The following is a 24,440-nucleotide window of genomic DNA, read 5'->3' as shown; positions in this document are numbered from 1 at the left end:
CAAAATGGGGGTAATAGGGCTCAAAAACTAGGACTGGCTCAAAGCCCACTGGAGGGTTTGTTAAACAGGTCTGTGGAAAACCTCCCAGTCTACCCAACCCTCTGCTTCCACCCATCCTTCACCCAGTGGCCAGTTGGAGCTTCCACTAGATAAAGCAAGACATTACTTCCCAGGTTCACCAGTGAGTCCTTGGCCTCTGAGGAAAGCCTGCCTGAACTTCTCTCCACTCTGGCCCACACTTCAAATTGTGCCCTGGTCCAGGGCCTTTGCCCACTCTACCCTCAGCTTCGTTTGTTTCACCCTCAGTTAACCATTTACAGCTCTCAGCTCACTTTCTTTCAGGAAGCCCTCCCTGATTTTGTGAGTCTCCTCCAGACCCTGAAAGCTCTATGATGGGAGGAATCTGAAAGATACTGACACAACTGGCCAGTGGTGATTATTTGTTGCGTGTTTACAAATGCCCAGAAACATATAGAAGGAACATTGTGGAGTACCTGTTTGGGGCTGGGGAAAGGTGAGTTCCCATATTACTTTATTAGATCAGTTTTTAACTTAGGATAAAACTGGTGAAGCCTACCCTCTTTCTTCTCACTTTGGGACTCAAAAGATAGGAAACTAAGCAGACAGGGAGAAGGTGAGGTGTGAAGGGGCGTTTTCCCCAGCACTCTTGACCTTTTCCACCCCTTGACTTGCTCCCAGTGCAGTCCCAAAACCCAGACAAAACACCATCAAAACATTTATTAAAACCAAAGCAGGAGGGAACAGAACTGTTAGAAGGCAAATCAAAGTGCAGATTGGAGGGTGGGGCAGAGCGAGAGGTGGAGTGGAGGGGGCACTTCAAATGCCACAGGAGGGGCCCCTGTGGGCTGGGCTTGTGGGGGAGGTCTTCCACCCACCCCTCCTGCCCACCCTGTCAGTGAAGGTCCCCCACTCACCTCTCCCATCTCACATCCATCCGGGTGGGCAGCTGGAGCCCTGCAGTGATCCCCTGGGGAGGGACCACCCCCTTGATCCACCCATGGCTGTCAGTCAGTCAGTCAGTCTGTCTCCCTCCCTCACTTCCCCAATAAATAAAACCGCTCAGGCCTCAGCTCCTTCAGAGTGGGACAAAGAACCATTCAGAGACCCCTGCTCACTCAGGGGTATAGGAAATTAGGACACCAGCCTCACATCCCTCCTCCCCTTTGCTGGTGCCCCAGGCTTGCCAAAGAGGCCTTGATAAATAAATAACGCTCCATTAAAGCTTCAATCAGAAAAACCTTTAAGACAACAGAAGTGCTCTCACTGTCCTGCAGACAGCAAGCCAAGGCCTCACCACCTGGCCTGGTCAGCATGCAGGATTCTGGGGGCAGGTGGCCACCCTGGGCCTTGTGGGGCCCCTGGAGCAAGGAGACCAAAAGTGCAGTTAGAGCCCCCACCACACGCACACATGGACTCATGCACACACATGTGGACACACTGGGGCGTGTTTTCAGTGCACGCACAGATGTGTTCACCTTCATTCCCCGGTTCATGCACACACACATGCTTACACACCACTCACCCTGTGTATACACATGATGGGTGCTGGGTGCATGCACATACACACCACAAACAGAATCCTTCCCTTCCTGGCTTGCTCCGCCTCTTAGCAGTAGCCAGACCCCAGAGCTAGAAGCTTCTGGAGATAAGAGAAAAGGGTATAAGTTAAACATTTCCAATCAGGCTAGGAGGACGGCCAGGAGCAGGGGGCTCCAGGACTGCAGAAACAGGGCAGGCACCTCAGGAGGCCCCAGTCTCTGTAAGCCCCATCAGAAATCCAGGGGGGTGATGTCCCCAAAATCACAGTCAAAGAGGTCTTTGATGCCCTCGCCCTCCTCAAGGCCAAAGTGGTAGTCGAGGGCCCCATGGGGGGGAGACAGGCTGATGAACTCTTCAGGGAGGAGGTTGGAGAAGTCCTCCCGCACATGCTCCAGGAGTGAGTCGGCCGCTACCAGTGGGGACAGGTGGTCCTCGTCCATGGGGGCCCGTAGGCCGCCAGTCCGGGAAAGCAGAGGTTCTGGGGAGATGGGGGAGCATCACAGGCCGGGGATGCCCCAGCAGGGAGGGTAGAGGGACTGTTATGCCACCCACCCACCTTTCACCCGCTCACCCTTCACCCACCTTGCTCCAGGCCGAGCAGGGACTGGCTAGGATCCGTGCCAGGGGTTGAAGGGAGAGATGATGATGGTGGCACTATGGTGGCAGGATCAGCTGTCCTGTCCTCCTCCCCGGAAGCTGCTCCCTGGGACGGGGTCTTCCCAGGGCTGATCCCACCGGCACTCTCCTCAGGGCACAGGAAAACATCGATGGGGCCCTGTTTGCTCTTAAGGGAGATCTGAAAGGTCTGGGTGGAGGCAGCAGGCAGGGTAAACTGAGGCTCTGCTGACCACCACCTCCCTCCCTGCCCATCTTGGTTGGGCTGAGGGTCCCACGCCTCACCTCTGAGGAGTCCACGGCTTGAAGCTGGGTCTCGGGAGGGGCCTTGATTACCATGACCATCTGCTCTGCAGGGTCTGCAATGCTACGAAGGTCCTGGCAAGTCACATAGGCCAGGGTTGGTGGAGTCAAGAGCCATGTAACCTTTGATCTCTAGGAAGCCGGCCACTTAGCTAAGGCAGAGCCCACACCTGCTTAGTTAATTCCATCCTCTCCATCCTTTACCTAGCACACAGCTGGTGCTCAAGCCAATCTCATGCCCCCAAACCTCAATTTCCACATCTGTACGATGAGTCTATTCTGTCCATCTAATCTCAAGGTAACAATGGCTGCCTGCAATAAGACCTGGTGGTGAGAATTTATTCTGACTCATGATCTTGGGGTCAATTAGTGGTTGTCCAAAATTTATAAACAGCCCTGGCTGCTGTGATTCAGTGGATTGAGCATCGGCCTGTGAACCAGAAGGTTGCTGGTTTGATTCCCAGTCAGGGCACAAGCACCAACTGTGGGCCAGGACCCTGGTTGGGGGCGTGCAGGAAGCAACCAGGCAATGTCTCTCACACATCAATGTTTCTCTTCTTCTCTTAAAAATAAATAAATAATATCTTTTAAAAAACTTAAAAACATGAGTATTCACTTAAAAGAAAAATAAAGTTTCTATTTTTGTGAATGATAAAAACTTGTATCTCTAACTCTGAAGCCACAACCATGTACTGAATCTTTGTACTAAATATTTGTTATTGCTGGTACTAGCTTTTCTTGTTTTAATTTAGCAATTTTGGAATTGTATTTTCCTCCTCCTTTTACAGATAAAGCTGGGACTCAGAGAGGTTATGTAACTTCCTCAGCGTCAGTGAGTAAATGCTGAGCCAGGACTTGCATGTAAAGCCAGGGCCCTCTCCCGAACCCAGGCCCGGGGTAGCCTCTCTAGTCTCACTTGGGTAGGGCCCAACCCGCCAAGGATATCGTTGGCTGTCGGCATCCTCAGACAGCAGCCGAAGTTGAGTGGTACAAATGTGGATCAGTTGGTCCAGCTGCCGTTCATTCTCCTGCAGTTGCTGGAGGTCCTGCGTCAGTCCCTCAAGCCGCCCACCGATCCCCACCGCTGCGTGGCTGCCTCTGTGGGGACACACAGGGAGGGTCAACTTCTCCTGGGCCCCCTGCCCAGGAGTGCTGATCCTCTGCACCCAAATGGACTGGCGTGGGTTTAAAAATCAGACCTGAATTTCTGTGAACATCCACTGGTCCCTTAAATGAAGCCGGATAAGTGATGGTACAGACATGCCATGAAATATCACACAGCTGAATTAAAGGATACCAATACATTAGCTGTATAGACACGAAAGTACTTCTAAGCTGCTGTCCAGTAAAAGGAAAGGAAAAAAAGAAAGATGCAGTATGGAATGATCTATCAAACACTGAAAAAAGGTATATAACCCAGTGACTCCACTTCTGGGTATATATCCGAAGAAATCCAAAAACACTAATTTGAAAGAATATATGTGTCCCTATGTTAACTGCAGCATTATTTACAATAGCCAATCACTTACATTATTTACAATTGGGATATGGATGCAACCCAAGTGTCCATCAATAGATAAATGGATAAAAAAGCTGTGGTGCACACATATGAAATAGAATTATTCAGCCACAAAAAAAGAATGAAATCTTACCATCTGCGACAGCATAGATGGACTTAGAGGGCAGTATGCTAAGTGAAGTAAGTCAGTATGAGAGAGACAAGTACCATAAGATTTCATGTATACTGTGCAGAATCTAAACACTATAAACAAAACAGAAACAGACTGATGGTTGCCAGAGGGGAACGGGATTGGGGAACTGGGGGTGGAGGGGGTGGAGAGGTGAAGGAATTGAGTACAAATCAGTAGTAACAAAATAGTCACGGGGACATAAAGTACAGCATAAGGAATATAGTTAATAATATTGGAGGCCCTGGCTGGTGTAGCTCAGTGGATTATAGTTAATAATGTTGTAATCACTATGTATGGTGCCAGCTGGGTACTGGAAATATCAGGGGGATCACTATAAAGTATGATTTTCTAATCACTATGCTGTATAACCGAAACTAATACAAAATAATTTCGGATGCAAACTGGAATTGAAAAAGAAAAGGTAGACGTGTCAAGGAGAGGAATGTAGGAAGACCAGGGAAAGAGGTGAGAAGGAAAAAATAAAACAAGAATTAACAAGAACAAAACATCTACAGAAGCCAGAAGAGTGGCCACCTGTGGCATGATCGGGGGGCAACAACTGGGAAGGGCACAAGGAAACTTTCTGGGTGCTGAAGACGCTCTTTCCCCTGACCTGAATGGTGGGTACGCAGGTGAAGAAACAGGCAAAGCTGCACTGAGCTGGATATACAAGATTTGTGTACTTTCCTGCATTTGTCACCTCAGGAAAGACACCTCCCTCTCTAAGCCTCAGTTTCCCCACATATAGGATGAGGGTCTCGCTGTCAGCTTCTCCAGGTTGACCCGGCCCAGGCCTCTGCCCGCCCTCCCATTTGGCGGGTACCTACAGCCATTGGATATGGTTCTTAGACTTCTTGGTAATGAGGTGGATGCCCTCAAGGACATTGGTGATGTCGTAGATGCGCCGTTTCTGCACCTTCAGCACCTCAGCTGCCCAGTTCAGGTCAACAACGCCATCAGCTGAGTGGCTCAGCAGCTCCAGGAAGCGTTTGGTGGTCAGATTCAGAGATGTCTCGTAGCGTGACTTCTCCCCCGGAGATTTCACACCTGGGGAAGGGACAGGTAGGACAGGGTCCCCCAGCACCACCCCTACCTCCTGTTAGGCTAACCTCCCTGGCAATGCAGGGCAGGAGGATGGGGGTGGGGTGGGCAGACGGCTCCTTCCCTTGGTGAGGCCATGCAGGGAGGCCCTCTGTGGCTGCTGCCTGCCAACCACAGCATTCCTCTTCCGGCCGGGGAACTCCCCACCCCTGGGGCCTGGGGAAGCCATGCCATGCCAGGCAGCCACTCCAGCTGCCCTTTGGGGCCCCCAGAGGCCTGGCTCAGGCCCAGGCCTGACAGACCAGAGCTTAGTTTGGAAGCATGTTTGTCTGTCCACACCCCCAACCTGGGCCCAATCAGGGGGCCTGCTCTAGCCACTCTGTGGGTACCTTTTCCTGGATGGCGGCCTCTCCCCCGGGTTGGCCCGCTGCTCTCCGCCAGGTACTGATGGTCCGTTTCCAGGTCCAGCCTCCGCTTCACCTGTGGTAAAAACAATGGGAGGATACCCAGTAACCAAAAGAGTGAGGCCACAAGAGACCCAGCTGAGCCTCCTGGGCCACCCTGCCTCAGTTTCTCTACGAGGATGCCTATGTGTGTGAGGGGAGACCCTAGGGAATACAACCCTATTACACAGGACAGACCACTCAACTGGAAGGCAGAAGACACATTTAAGTCATAGCCCTACTACTACCTACCCAGGGGCTTGTGGTGGCTTTAAAATATCTGTAAATTTTCTGATACTTCCCCTTTCAAGAGATGAAGCCTTCCACTTAAATATGGGCCAGATCTGGTCACTTGCTTCTAATGGACTGAGCGCGACAGAAGGGACACGCTGTCTCTTCTGAGACTGGATCAGAGACCCACTGGAGCTTCCTCCTTGCTATTCTTGATCACTCGCTCTGCAGGGAGCCAGAGGCCATTTCATGCAGGTCCTCGAGCAGCCCTAAGGATAGGACCAAGTGGCAAGGAACTGAGGCCTCTTCCCAAACAGTATGGGGGAGCTTAGAAACAAAGCCTCCAACCCTTCTGGCGACAGCAGCTAAGTCCAACACTTTAGCTGCAACCTCACTAGGCACCCTGAGCAAGGAGCACCCAGCTAACTCTCTCCTGAATTCCTGACCCACAGGAACGAGGCAATGTTTGTTTTAAGCCCTTTGGATACAGGACCCTTGGACAAGTCCCCTGCGCTCTGGTTTCTGAGCACATGGCGGCAGCTAGTGCTCACCGTGTGTTTTGCATGGAGTAGTTTGTTCTACCTAACGGACTAGCAGCACAATAATGCCTGTTTTATGAACTATAGAAATGATCCCTGGAAGTACAATTTTTGGTGCCACTTTACAGAAGCAACCGAGGCCCAAGGTCACATACGCAAGGAAGGAGGTCGCCCTGTAAGTCTCACAGGTGTCTCAAACACATCCAGAACCTGACGTACCTCCCCTCCTCCCTCCACAGGGTTTCCCAAGCTAGAGCCTCATGCAGCCCTGCCGCTGACCTCATCACTTCTTCTTGCCAAGAAATCCCATCACCAGAGCCACTACCTCCCACGTGCACCTTTCAAGTGTCTTCCCACAGGTTTCCCCTCCTCCATCTGTCCCCCTCTACAGTAGTATCCTCACCTGTCACTTCACATGAACTGCTGCTGAGACTTATTTCTTCATAAATCTGTTTCATCACAAGCCTTCACCCATGCCGGTCCCCTCCCTCCTTCCTACCCTTCCCACCTACTGCTTTGGCGGGCACCTACCTTACTGAGTCTGCCTGGCCCTGCAACAGACACTGTGTCTCCCCTGCCTCCGAACTGCCTTGAATCCAACCTTTTCCCATATTGCCTCTCGCTACAAATTTCTGCAGGTGGGTTTGTCTCACCAAGAAGCCAGGGAGCCCCTCAGAAGCAGGCACTGGGTCTAAATAATCTCTGTGCACAGGGCCTGGGCATCAATAAATGTTTGCTGAATGAACACCCCCACACGCTGACGGACCCAGGTACTCCTTGTCACATACACATTCCTGGGTTCCCTCAGGTGGCCCGGAGTGGAAGAGACAGCACATGCTGGGCGCTTCCAGTGCACTGAACACGCCATGTATTGGGTTGTCAAAAAGTTCATTTGTTTTTTTCTGTACGATGGCTCTAGTAGTGCTTAGTTGTTTTTAACATCATGAGAAAAGAAACAATTTTGTCAGATTGTATTATGACAGCTGTCATATCAGCGTGCATTAAAAAAACCTTATCAAAATTGGTGAATTTTTGTGTAGCCATTTTAATACTGAAGATGGAAGAAAATATACAGTATTTTAGCATATTATGCCTCATTATTTCAAGAAAGGTAAAAATGCAACTGAAACACACACACACACACACACACACACACGTGTGCAGTGTATGGAGAAGGTGCTATGACTGATCAAATGTGTCAAAAGTGGTTTGAGAAGTTTCATGCTGGAGATTTCTCACTGGACAATGTTCCATGGTCAGATAGACCAGTTGAAGTTGATGGCAATCAAACTGAGGCATTAACTGAGAACAATCAACATTATACTCAAAATATCCAAATCAAGAAAGTTATTCATGAAAATGAAAAATGTGTCTTATTTTACAAAAAAGATCGCAATGGACTTTTTGGCCAACCCCCAATAACTGCTTCACCTGCATTCACTATCACACCCTCCCACCAGACCCTGCAGCAGCTGCTGTCATGACCTGCACTCCGCAAGGAGCCTGCACCTCAGAGAGGCCACACAAGACAGTGTGAGGTGGAGGCAGGATTTGAACCTTAATGGGTTGGCACAGAGCCCATATTAATATCCACCACAGGTCCTGCCTCTCTAGAACCCCTAAAAGCCAGCCAGAATGTTCCCCCTCTCTAGCCTTTCCCCTACAGCCTGAACCCTAGCAAGCTCCTGACAAGCGCATCCCTTGCCTTCTCCCTGTTCCCCGGGTCCTTGCCCACCCTGAAGGCAGGTCAATGCCATACAGCAAGGGCTCAAGCAGATGGATGCCCATTTCTGCCAACGCTCTCTAGGGATCCTGGCACAGGGGCCCCGAAAGGCACCAAACAATGGTGAAAAAACCTGGAGAGCTCAAGTACCCATCCCTGGGAGGAGGCTACAGAAACTGTGGTTCCCCTAGACCCTGGAATGCCACAGCTGTGAATGACTGAGGCAGGTCAACACAGAATCCTCTCAGACACTGACAAGAAAAACACTGTTTTAGGGCAATGCCTGTATATAATCCCTTTTTGGATTAAAAAACTCATGAAACCGTTTTTCTCTGGTTCAGTTTCTATTATCATAGAATGCATTTCAAGGGTAACCTCTGTACGGAGGGAGGGTCATGGGGGATAGTTACCTTATCTGTAAAGTGTGGACAGTGCACTGTGTGATCATGGAAATAAAGGAAAACTACAATTTTTAAATTTTAGAAAAACTGTTACAACCACCTAAAAATATAGGCTTAAGATAACAGAAGGAAAAATGGATGGAGCTGGGATCCTGCCTCCTTTAACTTTCTAGTCTGAAATCTTTTTCTATAGTTAATGTGTATTATATTGAGTTAGTTTCTTTTAAGGCCATGGCACCAGCTTGAGGCAGACAGGAAGGGCCAGGAGAAATGGCTGAATTGCAGAGCCTGTATGCAGGAGGTACTCAAGGAATGCTCACTGATGGAGAAGCTGAACCTGTAGCTTGTTTCAAGAACTGCCCCCCAAAACACCAATGCCTTATGGCCAGTGGCTACCCATAGATACGAGTTTTGGAGTATTGGTGGGCAAAAGCTGGGCCCACTGCCAGCTCCCACCCCCCACCAGTAAATGCCTACTGGCCCTACTGTGAGGGTAGAGGCCTCACTAACTCAACAACTAATGAATGAGTGGAATGCTTAGGCACACTGAGGCTGCCTTGGGCGCCACTAGGAGTGGAGCAGAGGGCATGTTTCATTGGCTCAGTCTCTGCACCTGGAATTCAGTTCCCTGAGGGCAAGACCCATAGCCCTGAGCCTCCTGAATACTTGTCAAGTCAGCTGAATGGGGAAGTTATTTTCTAGGCCCCAAAGCTGGTACCAGCTGACACAGGCCACTGGACCCACAGGAGACAAGCCAGAGGACCCACTCCTGATACACCTGCCCTGCGCCCCAACCATCACTCATCAGGAAGAAGCGCCCCTGGGCTTCCTTTAATCTCTATCAGCACCTCCAGGAGGTGAGGCACCCAATGGTTGGCATAACTACTCAGGAAATCTGGACTGGTTCTACCACTCACTAGCTGAATGACTACGGGAAGTTCTAATGTCTCTCAGCCTCAGCTTCCCCATCTGTGAAAGGGGAAAGCTGTCGAGAGGGTAGAACAAATTCACTGAGCTTGGCACAGAGCCTGACAAACGAAAATGTCTCAAAACAATGGTGCTACTATTATTATTAGCATCTCGGTGATTCCGGAAAGGAAGGCAGCACTGGGCACAGGGCCAAAGGGGTCAGGATATGCCTCAGGGACCAGCTGCCACCCAGGCCTCCACCAGCAGTTGAGCAGCTTCCACTGAACTTGCCCTGGGCCCTGCGCCTCATCCCTCCCACTTGCTCCAAACCCCCTGCTGAGACCCTATTCTGCCTGGCAAGTAGTCCCTGCCTGCCAGTCTGTGCCCCACCTTCACCCACAGGCTGTGCCAGTCAAACTGGTCTCCACACCCTGTCCTGTAGCCCACAGGTCCAAGTACCAGGCCTCCACTCCCTTCTTCGCATGTAATTCAGCCATCTCCTCTTGGCCCCCCAGTCTGAACTGATCTTGAGCCTTGTTGCTCAAGGAGCATTTTATCAAGACATCTCCTCGGGATGTTTACTCTCTCCTGACACTGAGAGCTTCCTTCCTCTCCAGCTCCCAGAGGCCCAGCCCACCCCGGACTTCCAAGGGGCCCAGGGGTCTGCTTGCCTGATTAATGAGGTTCCATGGCAACCAGAGCCTGGGAGGGTGGAGGGTAGCAGATGGAGGGACAGGCAGAAGGAGGGGAATCAGCAGCTGGCCCAGCCACCCCGCCCTGCAGAGAAGGCCTCCCAGCCAGGCCTGTCCCCAGAGCTCCAGAGGCCCAGGCCTGCACCTGGCAGTCTAGCATCAAGGCAGGAAGGAGGACTTCCTCAATGGTTCTTCAACAGTCTGGCCCAAAGATGCTCCCCTTCACCTCCCCAAGCAGCCATGCTCAGTACCCAGCCACAAGTTCTGGTCTGAGGCCAGCAAGCCTGTTCAAATCCCAGTCCCACCACTTGCAGCCGTGTGACCCAGGGCAAGTCACTTCCCCAGTCTGGGCCTCACTTTAGATGGGCACAGAGACAACAACGAGCTCACAGCCCTGGCTGTGAGTTTTAGCTGGCGTAAAGTCGGCCAGAGGCCTGGCATGCAGGCAGCTCCAGCTGAATACACGTGGGCCATTATTATTACTAAGTCTGACCGGCTCCGGTAAGGAAGCTGAGACCCAGAGCACAGGGGAGCAAACAGGGACTGACCCGAAGTCACCCCGAGCCCCCAGGGCGGGGCCCGGAGGCCCAACCCAATCCCGGCGCCTCAGCCCACCCCTCCCCCCAGCCTCTGCCTCGGGACCCAAAACCGCACCCCGCCAAGGTCTGCGCGCGGGGGGTGGCTCAGGCAACACACTTGGCCCAGTGTCCCTGGTGTCCGTACCGGCGGGCGGCCGAGAGCGGGGCGCGGCGCGCTGGGTGTGGGCCGGGGTGCCTGCGGCGTGGCGAACAGCAGCAGGTCGGGGTCGCGGGGGCCCGCGACAGGCACTGAGGGGCCGGCGGGAGCCGGCGGGGCGCTGGCCTCCTGCGCCGTGGAGATGATGACGATCTGCGAGGAGTCAAGCAGCCGCAGCGCGCCGGCCCCGAGCAGGGCCTCTAGCGCCGGCGCGCATGGGCCGCCCGCGGGGGCCACGGCCATGGCGCTCACGGCCCGCGCGGCCCGGGTGGCAGGCGGCGGCGGCGGCGCGGGCCCATGGCGGCAGGCCGCGGCAAGGGCTCGATCCCACTCTGGATCCCGCTCCGCCCCCGGCCGCCGCTGCCTGCAAAGTCCCGGCCACTTTTGCGCGCCAAATCCTTTTTGCCGCGAAAGAGCCACGAGCCGCCGAGAGCTGCCACCATTGGCTACCCAGGCAGTGACGGAGGCGACGGCGACGGCGCTCATTGGCTGCAGTGCGCCGGACCGGCGGCGGAGGGCGGAACGGGGCGGCTGTGCGAGGAGACACGGCCAATCGCGGAACGGGGCGCGCGCAGGCTTTGTCAGGGCGGTGCCAGGCGCATTTGCAATCCCCGCCCCCCAGCCGGGGCTCCCCCAGCTGGGGCGCGGCGGCCAGCTCGCGCTTCCACACTTTTCACACTGTCGATCCCACTAGATGGCGGCCTTAAGGACTGGATGTCAGGTGTATACATCTCAGCGTCTGCAAACCCCACTTGATCCCTAGACTCCCCCACATACACCTGTAGCCCCAGTGCTCTCAGCCCAGATCTCTAGAAACCGCCCCTCCTCTTTTCTCGGTTCTGAGGTCCACCTCCTAAGCCCCAGACACATATCCCATCCTTGGCCCACGAGAGCCATTTACCTTAAAATCCTGTGCCCATCCTATCCCTCTCACCCAGAGACCAAGCAAAAAGTGGCTGCCAGGAAATGGTGAGGATGTGTATGCCACTACTGCTTGGGGTTTTCCTGCAAGCCCCCTTTTATCTTCAATAGCCAACGCACAGCTGATTCAACTCATTCATTCAATCATTCATTCATTCAACAAAGGTTTTGAAAGCCTGCTCTGTTCCCTATTCTCAGTTCAGAGCTTGAAGAGCTTAGTCTAGAGAAAAAGGGAGGAGGGGAATCAGAGAGGTAACACATGCTCACAATATAATGAGGAATTTACACCATTAAACTAACTCCATGTTAGTTGCCTCACAAAAGGGAGGAAGTGAAGACACCGAGCATGAAAATGCATCTAATTCAGTGGTCCTGGGAACCTCTCCATCAACCATTTTCATTGTTCATATCAGCTGATTTGACAGGTATTGCCCTTTCCTCGGTGCCATTGAGGGCAGAGATGTGAGACTTCATAATTTCTATGAACTTGCCTGCCATCTGGTGGGGATGCCCCACAAAAGAAAAGAAAAAGAAACTAAAAACTAAAAGACAAGAATCAAATCCCCTGGGAAGGGAGGGAGGGAGGGATTAAAAAAAAATCAATCCCTAGGTCAGTAGAAACATCACTTCCTCCAGAGAGCCCTCCAGAGTTTCTTCTTCCATTGCCTGATGTTGCCTCTGTTCCAGCACTTACCACACACTGTTTTTCCATCTGCCTCTCCTACCAGATTCTTCCCAACACTGGTGTGAGCACAGCTCAGAGCAGGTGCTGAGAGGAGTTATGAATAGAAACAGGCTGATGCTGGAGGCTATCTAGAAAGCAACAGGAGACCCTGATTCTCCAATAGTAATCCTTAGGCCCCTGGCTTCAGAATCACCTGGGCACTTGTTTTCTTTGGACCCACCCCAGTCCCTGACAATTTAGAATCTCTAAATGCTCAGGAATCCACATTTGCACAAACAACCCAACACCCCCATCCAGGTAACTTTTATGCACGATTACATTTGAGAACAAATTGGTACACCTGTTAAACCAAAATGTGTGGTACAGTCTCAGATTACAGCCCTTCAAGGGCACCTCTCATCTGTAAGATGGGTCAATTGCCCTGGCCCTTCCAGGTTTGCCATGAGGATGAAAAGCATAAAGGATCTTAAAGTGTTTTATAAACTATGAAGTAGTTTAGGAAAACAGTAGGAGTTTCCTAAGCAGTTTGTGAAATTATTCATTGCAAATCCTAGACTGTGTCAGCATGAGAAGAGACCATAGAGACTATGTAACTTCTATACAGGCTATAAAGATGAGAAAACTGAGGCCCGTTAGGGGTAGGGACCTGTGAAGCCTGCTTTAATAGAATCTGTCCTACACTAGATTCCTAGCTATGGGGTCAGTCTGCCCCCCTTTTTCTCTCCAGATAAAGAAGACCCTATTAAAATAATGTCTTATTCAAAAAAAAAAGTTAGAACCTGACACAGGGTGAGAGCACCCCACAACATTCCCATCCCAGATGAAGTTTCCTTTCTTCACATCTTCCCAAAGCATCTCAATAACAGTAATGTTCACTTTATAAAGCCCTCTTATGCCCAACAGTCATTCAACAAATGTATTGATCACCTGTCACGTGTCAAACACTGTACTGGTTGCTGGAGAAGGAAGACATAGTTATTATTGGCCCATTTTATGATGAAGAAACAGACCCAAGGGACATGAGCTTACCTAGCAGGTGAAAAGTCTATTATTCAGGCTTGGTAGACCAAAACCAGGGGTTTTCCAAAGCCCTACCTTCCCCGAAGTATTCAAGTACACACCCTCCCATGTAGAAGCAGGTGCACTCCTTCCCACAACCCTTCTTCTCCTGCTCAGCAGAAGGTAGTGAAGATCAGAATTCCCAGTGTGAAAGCAAGGAAGAGATAAGGGCCTTCTGTATCTATTAATACCCACTTGAAAGCACCAAAGGCCTGATAGATGGGGCCCCTTGGCCCTAAGCCTAGCTGATCCTGATGAGGCTCTTCTCAATGTCAACAGTTCTCCTCAGGCTGGTAGGCTTCCAAAAAATCCAGAATTACTGGGCAGCCACTTCCATCGATTATCTCATTTCAACCCGATAATCCCACTAATGAAGCTTATTTATCCACAGGGTGAGGGAGGAAGGAGGCTCAGAAAAGAGCACTCAAAGGTCAAGGTCACAGAGTAGAACTGAAATAGGAACTTAGCCGATAGAAAACCTAGGGCCTGTCGTTCATACCCTGTCATCCTCTGCAAATACCCTAAGAGCCAGGCTCAGGGCTGTCAAGATTATAATGTGTGGATTCCAAAAGGTATTATGGTAGATAATGGCTTAATTAGTAGGTGCTTACCCATATCACCACTTCCACCAACTCTTTACTCTACAGGAGTCCAAAGAAGCAGAAGCTCCTGGGCCCATGATCCTTGACCTGGAGACATCTTTCCTTTGATTCTTTCCAAGAGGCAGGATGGTGCAGAAGTGATAGCATGAGCTTCTAAATCAGGTGAATGTAAACAGGAACCTTGGTCTGTGTGATCTTGACAAGTCAATGCACTTCCTCTGAGCCTCACTCATTCATTCCCCAAATATTTTATTGAACAACTATTATGTGTCAGACATTGTGCTAGTTGCAGGGGAGACAGCTAGAAGCAAGAGACCCATCTCTGATACCTGGAGCTCATGGTCCAGTGGGATAGTCAGAATGATTTCTATGGACCTGCATAACATGTTTGTTAAGAAGTTTCACAAAAGACACAAGTAAATCAAAGCTATTTATTTCACATATACCACCTCCTTCAAACATACAATGACTTAATTTTTTTAATTGATTTTAGAGAGAGATAGGGACATCAGTTTGCTGTTCCATTTATTCATTCACTCACTGGTTACTTCTGGCATGTGCCCTGACCAGGGATCAAACCTGCAACTTGGCATATCAGGACGACACTCTAGCCAACAGAGCTACCCAGCCAGGGCTGCAGTGACTTAATTTTATTAAGGGCACAGAGGCATCCATTATTGAGTTCTGGCAGACGGAGGTGGAGAGTTTTATGTCTGCAATATCACATTAGTCTTGAATGAATGATCCCTCGTTGCTATACAAGTTCTCTGTGACTGACAGTTTACAGTCCCTAGACATGTTCTGTGACAGTGCCAGTCTGGCTGTGTCTGAACACAAACCCCTCACCCATTCAAGAGGCCACCCATCAGAGGATCAAACCTTGGGAGTCACGCAGACCCCAGCTATGTGGCTTGGCTAGATGACCTTGAGGAAGTGATTTACCCTCTTGAAGAGCTTTGCTTGCTCCATCACTAGAACAAGGGGCAAAGGTCCTTTACAGGATGGGTGTCAAAGTTAAATGAGAAAATGACAAGCAGAGTTTGCAAAGTGGTCAACAGGTGTGATATAACTTGCCTACAGAGTACTTTTCTGAATTATGAATTAGTTTAATTTAAAAAATTGGGAAATGCTATGTGAAAATTCAAATATCTGGCTTACCTTTAAAACTGTAATACCTGTGCAGGAGGGTGGGTAGAGGTGGAAGAAGGTGTGGGGGGATAAATGGTGATGGAAAAAAATAATAACTTTTCAAAAACAGTAATTACCCTGGCTAGTGTGGCTTAGTGAATTGAGTGCCAGACTGTAGACTGAATGGTCGCAGGTTCAATTCCCAGTCAGGACACATGCCTGGGTTGTGGGCTGGGTCTCCAGTTGGGGAGTGCGAGAGGCAACCACACATCGATGTTTCTCTCCCTTACTTTCCCCTCTCTCTAAAACTAAATAAACAAAATCTTTAAAAAAAAGAGAGAGAACTGGGACACCCTGCAAATGTACCATTTTAAAAAATAGTAATAACTGGCAATATTAGCCAGGTGTCCTGGAGCTGAGGAGTTGCCGTCCCGTTAGCCAGAGCCTTGACCCTCCAGGCCACCACGGTCCCTGCCTGGCTTGCCTCACTCAGCAACCTTACTTGTCATGCCAGCTACCTGAATTTGCAACCCCTGATGCCTGTGCCTGGCACAGAGTAAACACCCAGTAAACATTAACTACTATTCATGATATTATTACTGTCAAGGAACCACTACCACCGGCATAGCTTCTCTGCTTTGCACGTAACTAAAGAGATGTGGTCATGGAAGAGCAAGAAAAATGGCCATTCATGGTGAAACAGAAGAGATAGGGCTTAGTGCCAGCCAACAGCTGCCTGGCTGTGTGGCCTTGGCCAAATCCCTGGCCATTCGTTGGGTCTTTATGTTCAGTGGGGTGTGGGCCAGAGTATCTAAGGTCCAATGTAAGCACATAGGTCTTAGGTCTAAAAGCAAACCTACCTTCTTCCAACCCCGTTTACTCCCTGAGTTCATGCTCTGCGGACCTCTCTCCTCTCCAAGGCCTGCCCAATGCGTACTTCCTTTCTTTACATCACCTCAACCTGTAAGGAGGGATAATATTTTTCCGGGGGGCGGGGGGGCTAGGGAGCGTGCAGACATAGCAGCTATGCCTGCCCTGACTAGGGGTGCAGTAAGTTGGTAGGGGGCCCTTAGAGCAGAGGGGCTCTGTTTTTTTCATCTATAAAATGGGGATGATAAAAATGATAGTAAGTGTCTATCTGGTTGGGTTGTTGGGACACTAAATTAGTCATTAAAATGTTTAGGACAGTACGTGGCACATAAATGTCAGCTGTTACTAAGAATGAAAGACAAAATTAAGAATGAAAGACTGAAGCAAGTAGCCTGCACTTCTCGATTTTTCCAAAAGAGACAAGAAAAACTGTTCTTATTAGGCTGCAGGACAGGAGAGTTCTCCTGGAGCAATCCTGCACTGCCTCCCAGACTCAGAGACAAGGCACGAAATACGCCAACGGTCAATGAAGTATGTAGAAAAGACAATCCCATATTCCATCGATTCTCAGACTTTTTTCTTTTCATATTTTAACAGCTCTGAAATCGAGGTACATCATACATTCACTGGCATATCCCTTTCAGCTCAGTAGCTCTTTTCTTTCTTAGGGGCTCAAAATGTTGTACCTCATCTTTGATGGTATCTCAGAAATAATGAGATATGGTGTCAAAAAGTGCCAGGCACAGTGCCTGCCATGTCACAGCCCTCAGATTATTCTCATGATCTTCAGCATCTGCAGCACATTTGAAGTTGGCCATGGTGGAGCGAACAGTTTTTCTTTCTTTTGCTCATTTTCTCACTGACACCTGCTGACCTGCATTTGGTCCCTGGGTTGACAGGCCCATGGCAAATGCGGCCAGGAAGGGGAGTAGGGAGGGCTCAGGATGGGGAGAGAAAGGCTTTTTATAATATATTGAGATTCAGAGAGGAGGAGGCAGAATTTTTTTTATATATACAACAACAAAAAAATCCCTGCTGGAAGCTAGAGTTATATATATGCCAAACAGGCCAGGAAACGCAGCAGGCCTCCTGGAGCTGGCAATGAACCGAAACAGGGGCCTTGTATCCAGGCCACTGGCTGGCTGAGGGGGCATTGTTAGGGCCTGGCCTTGTCTGGGAAGAGGGGGGTTGAAGGGGCAGAGGGAGTATGTTCCCATGACTCCCTGGGGAGTGACAACAATCGGGGCCAGCTGGGAAGCCCGAATGCCAGGGGCCTGGTGGACGGGTGGCAGGCCCCACGGGGGCCGTGGAGGACTAAGGGGGCTGAGGAGGCAAGGCGGGAACAAGGTTGGGGGGGCAAGGCCTAAGGAGGGGAAACATGAGGGTAATTTGCTATACCCTTCTCCCCCACCCCCATAGCTCTGGGGTGCTGAATCCCTCCAAATTATACCCCACATCTGCCCACTTTTCTCCATCTCATGGCCCCACTGCGGTCCAGGCTGTCGTGGTCTCTCACCTGGACCACTCTGTGGCTTCCTCAATAGAGACTTGCTGCCAGCTGGGCTCCTACACTCCTCAAGCAGTCAGAAGAGTCCTTCTAAAATGTAAATCACATCACATCACTCCCCTGCTTAAACCTGCCAAAGGCTGCCCGGCCTACTTAGAAGAAAACCCAAACCACTTACTCTGGCCCACAAAGCCTGCCTGACAAGCCCACTAGCCTCCGGGACTCCATCAAGCCCCTCGTGCACTCTGCCCCAGCCCTCGGGCCTCCTGCAAGGCCCTATATGCTTTCAGCTCGCTCCTTCCTCCAGGCCTGTGCACTTTGCAGATCCTATACTGTAAACAGTTATAGGTGCTTTCACTGTTGCATATTTGTGGCAAGCATTTTTGCAGCAAACATTTTTGTTGTATAACTCATTGACCATAATGCAATTTTCCCTTAATAAAAGATAAAATCACAACAAATAGAGGGACATTAAAAAGGACATGAGAATAAAATTATTTTTAAAAGGACATCATAAACATGAGTAACAAAATTTAAAATGTGTGTAGATTCACCAAAATACTGCACAAATAACTGATTTTATTTCCCAGATTGCACCTAAGCATGTCTTTGTCCCATGGGAAATGTGGATTCAATTCCGCTGCCCCAAAGAGGGCCCTTGGCTTCTCTTTCTCCCTCCAATGCAGTGTCTTTCAAAATAAGAAACCAACTCATGGGGCAAATCATCGTCATCTGGAAGAAATGGTAGCTCTTTTAAGACCACCACCAAGTCTACTTTCACTGTACTATGAGAACTCTAGGTAAAATATACAGGGTCTGGCACAAATACACCCCCTTTTTATTACATAAAAGTCTTTTATTACAAAATCCTAAGCATGTCATTCTGTAACATGACAATATCACACTCAAGCACACCACATGACATTTTAGGTGAACTGTTCAAATTGCTGCCTGTCTTGTGTGAGACATTCGCGTCCCCCACCAACCACACTCAATAGTGTTACTTCTGCCAAACCCTGTATATTCAGTCATCCTCCTTATCCACACTTTTGCTTTCCACAGTTTCAGTTACCTGTGGTCAACTGTGGTCCAAAGTATTAAATAGAAAATTCCAGAAATAAACAACTCATACATTTTAAGTGGTGTGTGTGTTCTGAGTAGTGAATAAAATCTCATGCCGTCCTGCTGTCCCACCCGAAAGTCAGTCATCTCTTGTCCAGCGTCTCCAGGCTGTAGACACTCCTGCCCATTGGTCACTTAGCAGCCACCTCAGTTATCAGAGACTGTCCCAGTACCACAGTGCTGGTGATCCAGGAACCCTTATTTTACTTAATCATGGCCCCATAGTGCAAGAGTCGTGATGCTGGCAATTTGGACATGACAAAGAGAAGCCATAAAGTGCTTCCTTTAGGGGAAAAGGTGAAGATTCTCGACTTAATAAGGAAAGAAAAAAAAAATTGTGTGCTGAGGTTGCCAAGATCTATGGTAAGAATGAATCTTTTATCAAGAAGTTGTGAAGAAGGAAAAAGAAATTTGTTTTAATTTTGCTGTTGCACCTCAAACTGCAAAAGTTATGGCCACAGTGCATAAGTGCTTAGTTAAGTTGTAAAAGACATTAAATTTGTGGGTGGAAGACATGAATAGAAAACGCGTTCCAACTGATGACAATGTGTTGCACCAGAAAGCATTTAAGCCTATATAGACTTCAGAAGGGATCTCCTGAAATGAGGGACACCAAGCCGTTTACTGCAAGCAAGGGATGGTTACATAGATTCTGGAATAGATTTAGAATAAAAAATATAAAAATTATAGGAGAGAACCATACTCAGCTTTTATTGCAGCATGTTATAGTTTTTCTATAAGTTATTGTTGATCTCTTACTGTGTGCAATTTATAAATTAAATTTTATTATAGACATGTATGTATAGGGAAAGACATTATATACACACACACATATAAGAGGTCTGTCCAGAAAGTATACAGCCATGTATTATAAAAAATAGAGACATTTACTGAAGAAGATACAAGATACAAGAAATATTGTACACAGGACGATGACACCTCAGTCCCCTTCAAAGTAGGCACCTTGGGACCTCACACAGTTTTCCTAGTGTCTCTTCCACTGTTCAAAACACTGCAAAATCCTTTGTTGGAATCACCATCAGCTCCCCTGTTGCATTTTCCTGAATCCCATCGACGGTCTGAAATCTCTTCCCTTTCAAAGGTGATTTTAGTTTTGGGAAAAGCCTAAAGTTGTAGGGCACCAAATCTGAGCTGTAGGGAGGCTAAGTCACCTGGATGATTTGATGTTTCACCAAAAAACTGCGTGAGACATGATGCATGAGTGGGCAGATGCATGATCATGATGAAGCTGCCAATCACCAGTTGCCCTTAGCTGTAGCTGTTTTCATTGTATTGCATCTCTCATCTGATGAAGAATATTGAGGTGGTACTCCTTATTAACTGTTTGGCCTGGGAGGGCATACTCATGATAGACGACAACTTCCCAATAAAAAAAAACACAATTAACGTGGTTGTGATCTTGCTGTGACTTTGCCATGCCTTCTTCAGGCATGGAGAACCACGCGACTTCCATTAGGACAACTGGGCCTTTGTTTCTGGGTCATAGCCATAGACCCATGATTCATCTGCAGGTGTGACCTTCTTGAGGAAATCTGGTTCATTGGTAGCAGTTTGAATCAAGTCATTAGCAACTACAGCACAATGTTCCCTCTGCTCTGGTAGTAGAAGCCTTGCAACGAATTTTGCCATGACATATTTCATGCCAAGATCCTGCGTCAAAATCTTGGACACAGTAGTTTTGGAATCCCCAGATCAGGTTCTAGTTCTTATACTGTCAGTTGCAGATCTTTGATGACTATAGCCCATACAAGCTCAACATTCTCAGGTGTTCTGCCTGTTGCAGGCCTTCCAGAATATGGATTATTTTTGACAGATTCTCAACCATCTTTGAAGCATTTGTGCCACGCTTTTATATGCACTGCACTCATCAAATTGTCCCCCAAAGCCTTCTGAATCATTTTAATAGTTTCCACAAAGGAATGTTCCAGCTTAACACAAAATCTGATGTGGATTCATTGCTCTACTCGCTCAGTCCTTTTAAATGCAACGGCCACACAGTACACATGTTCACTCAACAGCATCTACCATTCCCACTGACTAGTACAGTGAAGTCATCATTGTTCATGTATGCACATTCCAGTCCACTCTCCTTGGCTGCCAGGTTACATCAATGTCTCACAAACCATTCCAGTTATATTAATAATGGCTGGACTTTTTCCAGACAGACCTTGTGTGTGTGTGTGTGTGTGTACACACACACACACACACACACACACACACATAATTCAGAACTATCCCCAGTTTCAGGAATGCACTGGGGGTCTTAAAACATATCTCCCTTGGGAGTAACTGCAAGAACTTTATCAATGGAGAAATGAAACCAAATTTGTAACTACCTTAAATACATTGTCTGAACCCAATGAAACCAAACCAACAAACAAACAAATCAAACTGTCAACCAGTTATTTTACCTTTTATAAGGCAAAATGGCCTTATGGTCAATTAGTCATGCAACAAAAATGCGGCAAAAATGTTTGTGGCAAAGATGCCTACAGCTAAAATACCGAACACAACTGGGAACACCCTTCCTCCACATCTCTGCACCGCTCTCTCATCATCAGGTCTCAGAACAAGCGTCATGTCCTCAGAGAAGCCTTCCCTGGAAAACTGACCCTCTTGTTCTCTCTTCCAGTGCAGCCTATTACACTGCCCCTACCAGTCAGACTTCATATTGCCTACCACTTTGTTGTTATTTTTTTTGTCCTCACCCGAGGACATGCCTATTGATTTTCAGAGAGAGGGGAAGGGAGGGAGAGGAGAGAAACATTGCTGTGAGAAAGAAACATTGATTGGGTTGCCTTCCATACACACCCTGACTAGGTACTGAACCTGCAACCTAGGTTTATGCCCCACTGGGAATGGAACCCATGACCTTCTGGTTTATAGGAACTAGACACTGCAATCAACTCCAAGCAATGGAGCCACACCAACCAGAGCATGCCTACCACTTTGGAATCATCTTCTTTATGTATTCTTTCATCATCTTCCCTCCCTAGATAGACTGTAAGCCCCAGGTGGGCAGGAACTGGCTTTTTTCACTGCTGAATCCTAGCCTCCAGTATCACTGGGAACTTAGTAAGGGGTCAGCCAACATTAGCCGCTACTTTCATCTTTCTGTGCTTAGGGCTTGGTAAACAATGACAGCTGCCATGCAGTCAGGCTGGGAAGGTCACTCGCGGGCAGGAATTCTTAATCTGCAATCTATGACCCAAAGGGCCATGAACTTGGACAGGAAAAAAAATCCACCTATATTTTCATGAGGGAAATATAACATTTCCATCAATTCTAAGTGTCAGCAACAAACCAGAGGCCTGTTAGCAGTAGCTGGGACTTCATCACTAAAAGAAATCACAGCGATTTCCATATCCTGCCACAGTTGCTGCAGTATCTTGAGATACTGCTGATGCTTACTGCACCTGGGAAATCATGGTGGTTTTGGATCATTGTTATTTAATGTTTTTTTTTTTAAAGAAGAATGTATGTTACTAAATCACAAATTTTAAAAATACTTTGATAATTGTTTCAATATTCAGTGTAGCTGTTGTCTTTTTTAATCCTATGTATTTTGTTTTATGGGTTTTAAAAACAGTATTCTGCCCTGGCTGGTGTGGCTTAGTGGATTGAGCACCGGCCTGTGAACCAAAGGATCACCGGTTGGATTCCCAGTCAGAGCACATGCCTGGGTTGTGGGCTGGGTCCCCATTGTGGGGCATGTGAGAGGCAACCACACACTGAAGTTTCTCTCCCTCTTTTCCCCTCTTTAAAAAATAAACTAAAAAAACCCTTAAAAAATAAACTGGATATGACCTAAAAAAAAGATTTCTACATAATAAAAAAAACAAAAAACAAACAACCCACCCCCAGCATTCTGAGAAGGGTCCACAGGTTTCACCAGATGCCAAAGGAGTTCATGACACACATATAAAAAATACCCTATAAAGGAGTCTCTTAAAAGAGCTAATGTGGTCTATCCCTGGCCCTTCTGTCAGCTGACATTCAGCCCTCAAGGACAGGCTCAAGAGAGAAGCCCGGAAGAGCAGTGAGAACAAGGTTTCCAACAGACACCCGATGGCCTACATTTCCTATCTCATTTGTAAGATTACGACACCTGCAGCAGCTTTGAGCAGAGACCTGGTACAAACAACGGGGAGCCCTCTGGGCAAAAGCCCTCTCTAAAAACAACACGCAGAAGAGCACCCAACTCTCCCTCTGTCCTCTGCCTGGGCCGTGCGGTCTCCAGCTCACAAAGTGAGTCTTGGTGCTAGAGCAATGTCTGTCCTTTTCCTCTGCATTGAAAGAACTATTTTTCTTTTAAATGCATTCAGAAAGTCAGCACATTAAAAAAAAAAAAGTGAGTCCTGCAGAAGACCCTCTGGTTAAAATTAAACTTCTCAACCAAAATGCTCTTCAAGGCTGAAGAAAGACACGCTCTCTCCCTATGAATCTGGAACTAGACAAAGGGAGGGGGGAAATGACATTCCTTGTTATAAATCCTCTCTAATCCGCTGAAGAAAGCAATGTATCTGAAGTCACAGATTGTGAATATGGGGGGTTCATTCCAGGAGGTGGAGCACAGGGCAGTGTTCTGGTTTAGGTTTAAAGCCTGACTCTTACAAACTCAAAATGCACTCATCAGAGTGGGAGAAGTGAACAATATAGAAAGAAACACCATCTCCAGGATCCTTTCTAGAGCCTGTGGAAGGCAGGAGCCGTGAACATCATGAGGCAGTTTCTTGGCATCTCAGCCTGTGAATCATAGCTCTCACATGGGTTCATTGAATGATCTCTAATTTAGGAGCAGAGCAACAGAAGGGCCCCAGATTAACTTCGATTTTTGTCCTCCCCCTTTCATTTGGAGTTCCATGGGCCTGAGTGTTGGTGTCATCTATGATAAGACTCAGGTTATCTATGGTGGTTCATCTTCATGCTCATCACAGTAAGAATCTGCCCAAGGTATTGGGGGGAGAAAAGTTGGAGGTAGGTGGAGTTGTGGGGAACCAGCTCAAAGAAACGACTCATTTACACATCACATTATTAATCACAGAGCAACCAAACATGCAGAGGACAGGGAGGAATGCCAGGGTTGTTGAGATGACGGTATAATGTAAAAGGTTCTTATGAGACAAAGATAGGCAGGTGCCTGTGCACAGAATATCTCCACAAGGCTATGCTAGAAAGTGCTAACAGTGAGTGTCCCTGGCAAGGGAGGGGGTTAGAGGTGGAACTTGGGCATAGGAGGGAACCTGACTTTTCTGTTACACACTTTTTGTACCATTTAGGTTTTGTACTATGCATATATATTATTAATTACAAAGTTATTGTTTATAGTATTGCATGTCAGAAGGCATTGCAAGAATGTAGCAGGTGATTAATAAACATATTAAACCATGATGCTGTTTAAGGAACTAGTATTTATGGATTGCCTACCGTGTGCCCAGGGCCCTCTGGCAATGACTTTTACTGATCTTAGGAAATGGAGGCTCAGCTGGGAGGGAGCGGAGTGAGGACTCCTCTCAGGTCTGCTGGAAGCCAGCACTCTGCCCCTCAGCAAGGACCACACTGCCTTCCTCCCTGGAGTGAGCAGTTGGAGGCACCAGATGCTCTGGCAGGATCCAGAGAGATGCCATCTGTGAGGGAAACCT

At 48.3% G+C, this 24,440-nt stretch overlaps 1 protein-coding gene across 1 annotated transcript; it reads right to left on the bottom strand.

The window, feature by feature from the left end:
• Nucleotides 1-729: 729 nt before the first annotated feature.
• E2F1 (E2F transcription factor 1) lies at nt 730-11,369 on the bottom strand. The gene is made up of 7 exons (XM_045833194.1): nt 10,872-11,369; nt 5,600-5,690; nt 4,997-5,216; nt 3,424-3,576; nt 2,461-2,575; nt 2,143-2,365; nt 730-2,038 (listed from the first exon to the last, which is right to left on the bottom strand). Exons 1-7 carry the CDS (start codon nt 11,367-11,369, stop codon nt 1,791-1,793), a joined length of 1,548 nt encoding a protein of 515 aa, XP_045689150.1. The 3' UTR covers nt 730-1,790.
• Between the last annotated feature and the right edge of the window lie 13,071 nt (nt 11,370-24,440).

This window comes from Phyllostomus hastatus, unplaced genomic scaffold, assembly GCF_019186645.2.
Source record: "Phyllostomus hastatus isolate PE091 unplaced genomic scaffold, TTU_PhHast_1.1 phas_contig_17, whole genome shotgun sequence".
In the NCBI taxonomy this organism is placed as follows: domain Eukaryota; kingdom Metazoa; phylum Chordata; class Mammalia; order Chiroptera; family Phyllostomidae; genus Phyllostomus; species Phyllostomus hastatus.
This window is presented reverse-complemented; position numbering and strand designations above follow the sequence as displayed.

Coding starts and splice junctions, on each gene's coding strand:
- E2F1 (XM_045833194.1), bottom strand. CDS start 11,369: ATGAGCGCCGTCGCCGTCGCCTCCGTCACTGCCTGGGTAGCCAATGGT. Junction 2,366..2,460: donor AAGCCGTGGACTCCTCAGAG/GTGAGGCGTGGG, acceptor GCCTCCACCCAG/ACCTTTCAGATCTCCCTTAA. Junction 2,039..2,142: donor CCTGCTCGGCCTGGAGCAAG/GTGGGTGAAGGG, acceptor CCATCTCCCCAG/AACCTCTGCTTTCCCGGACT.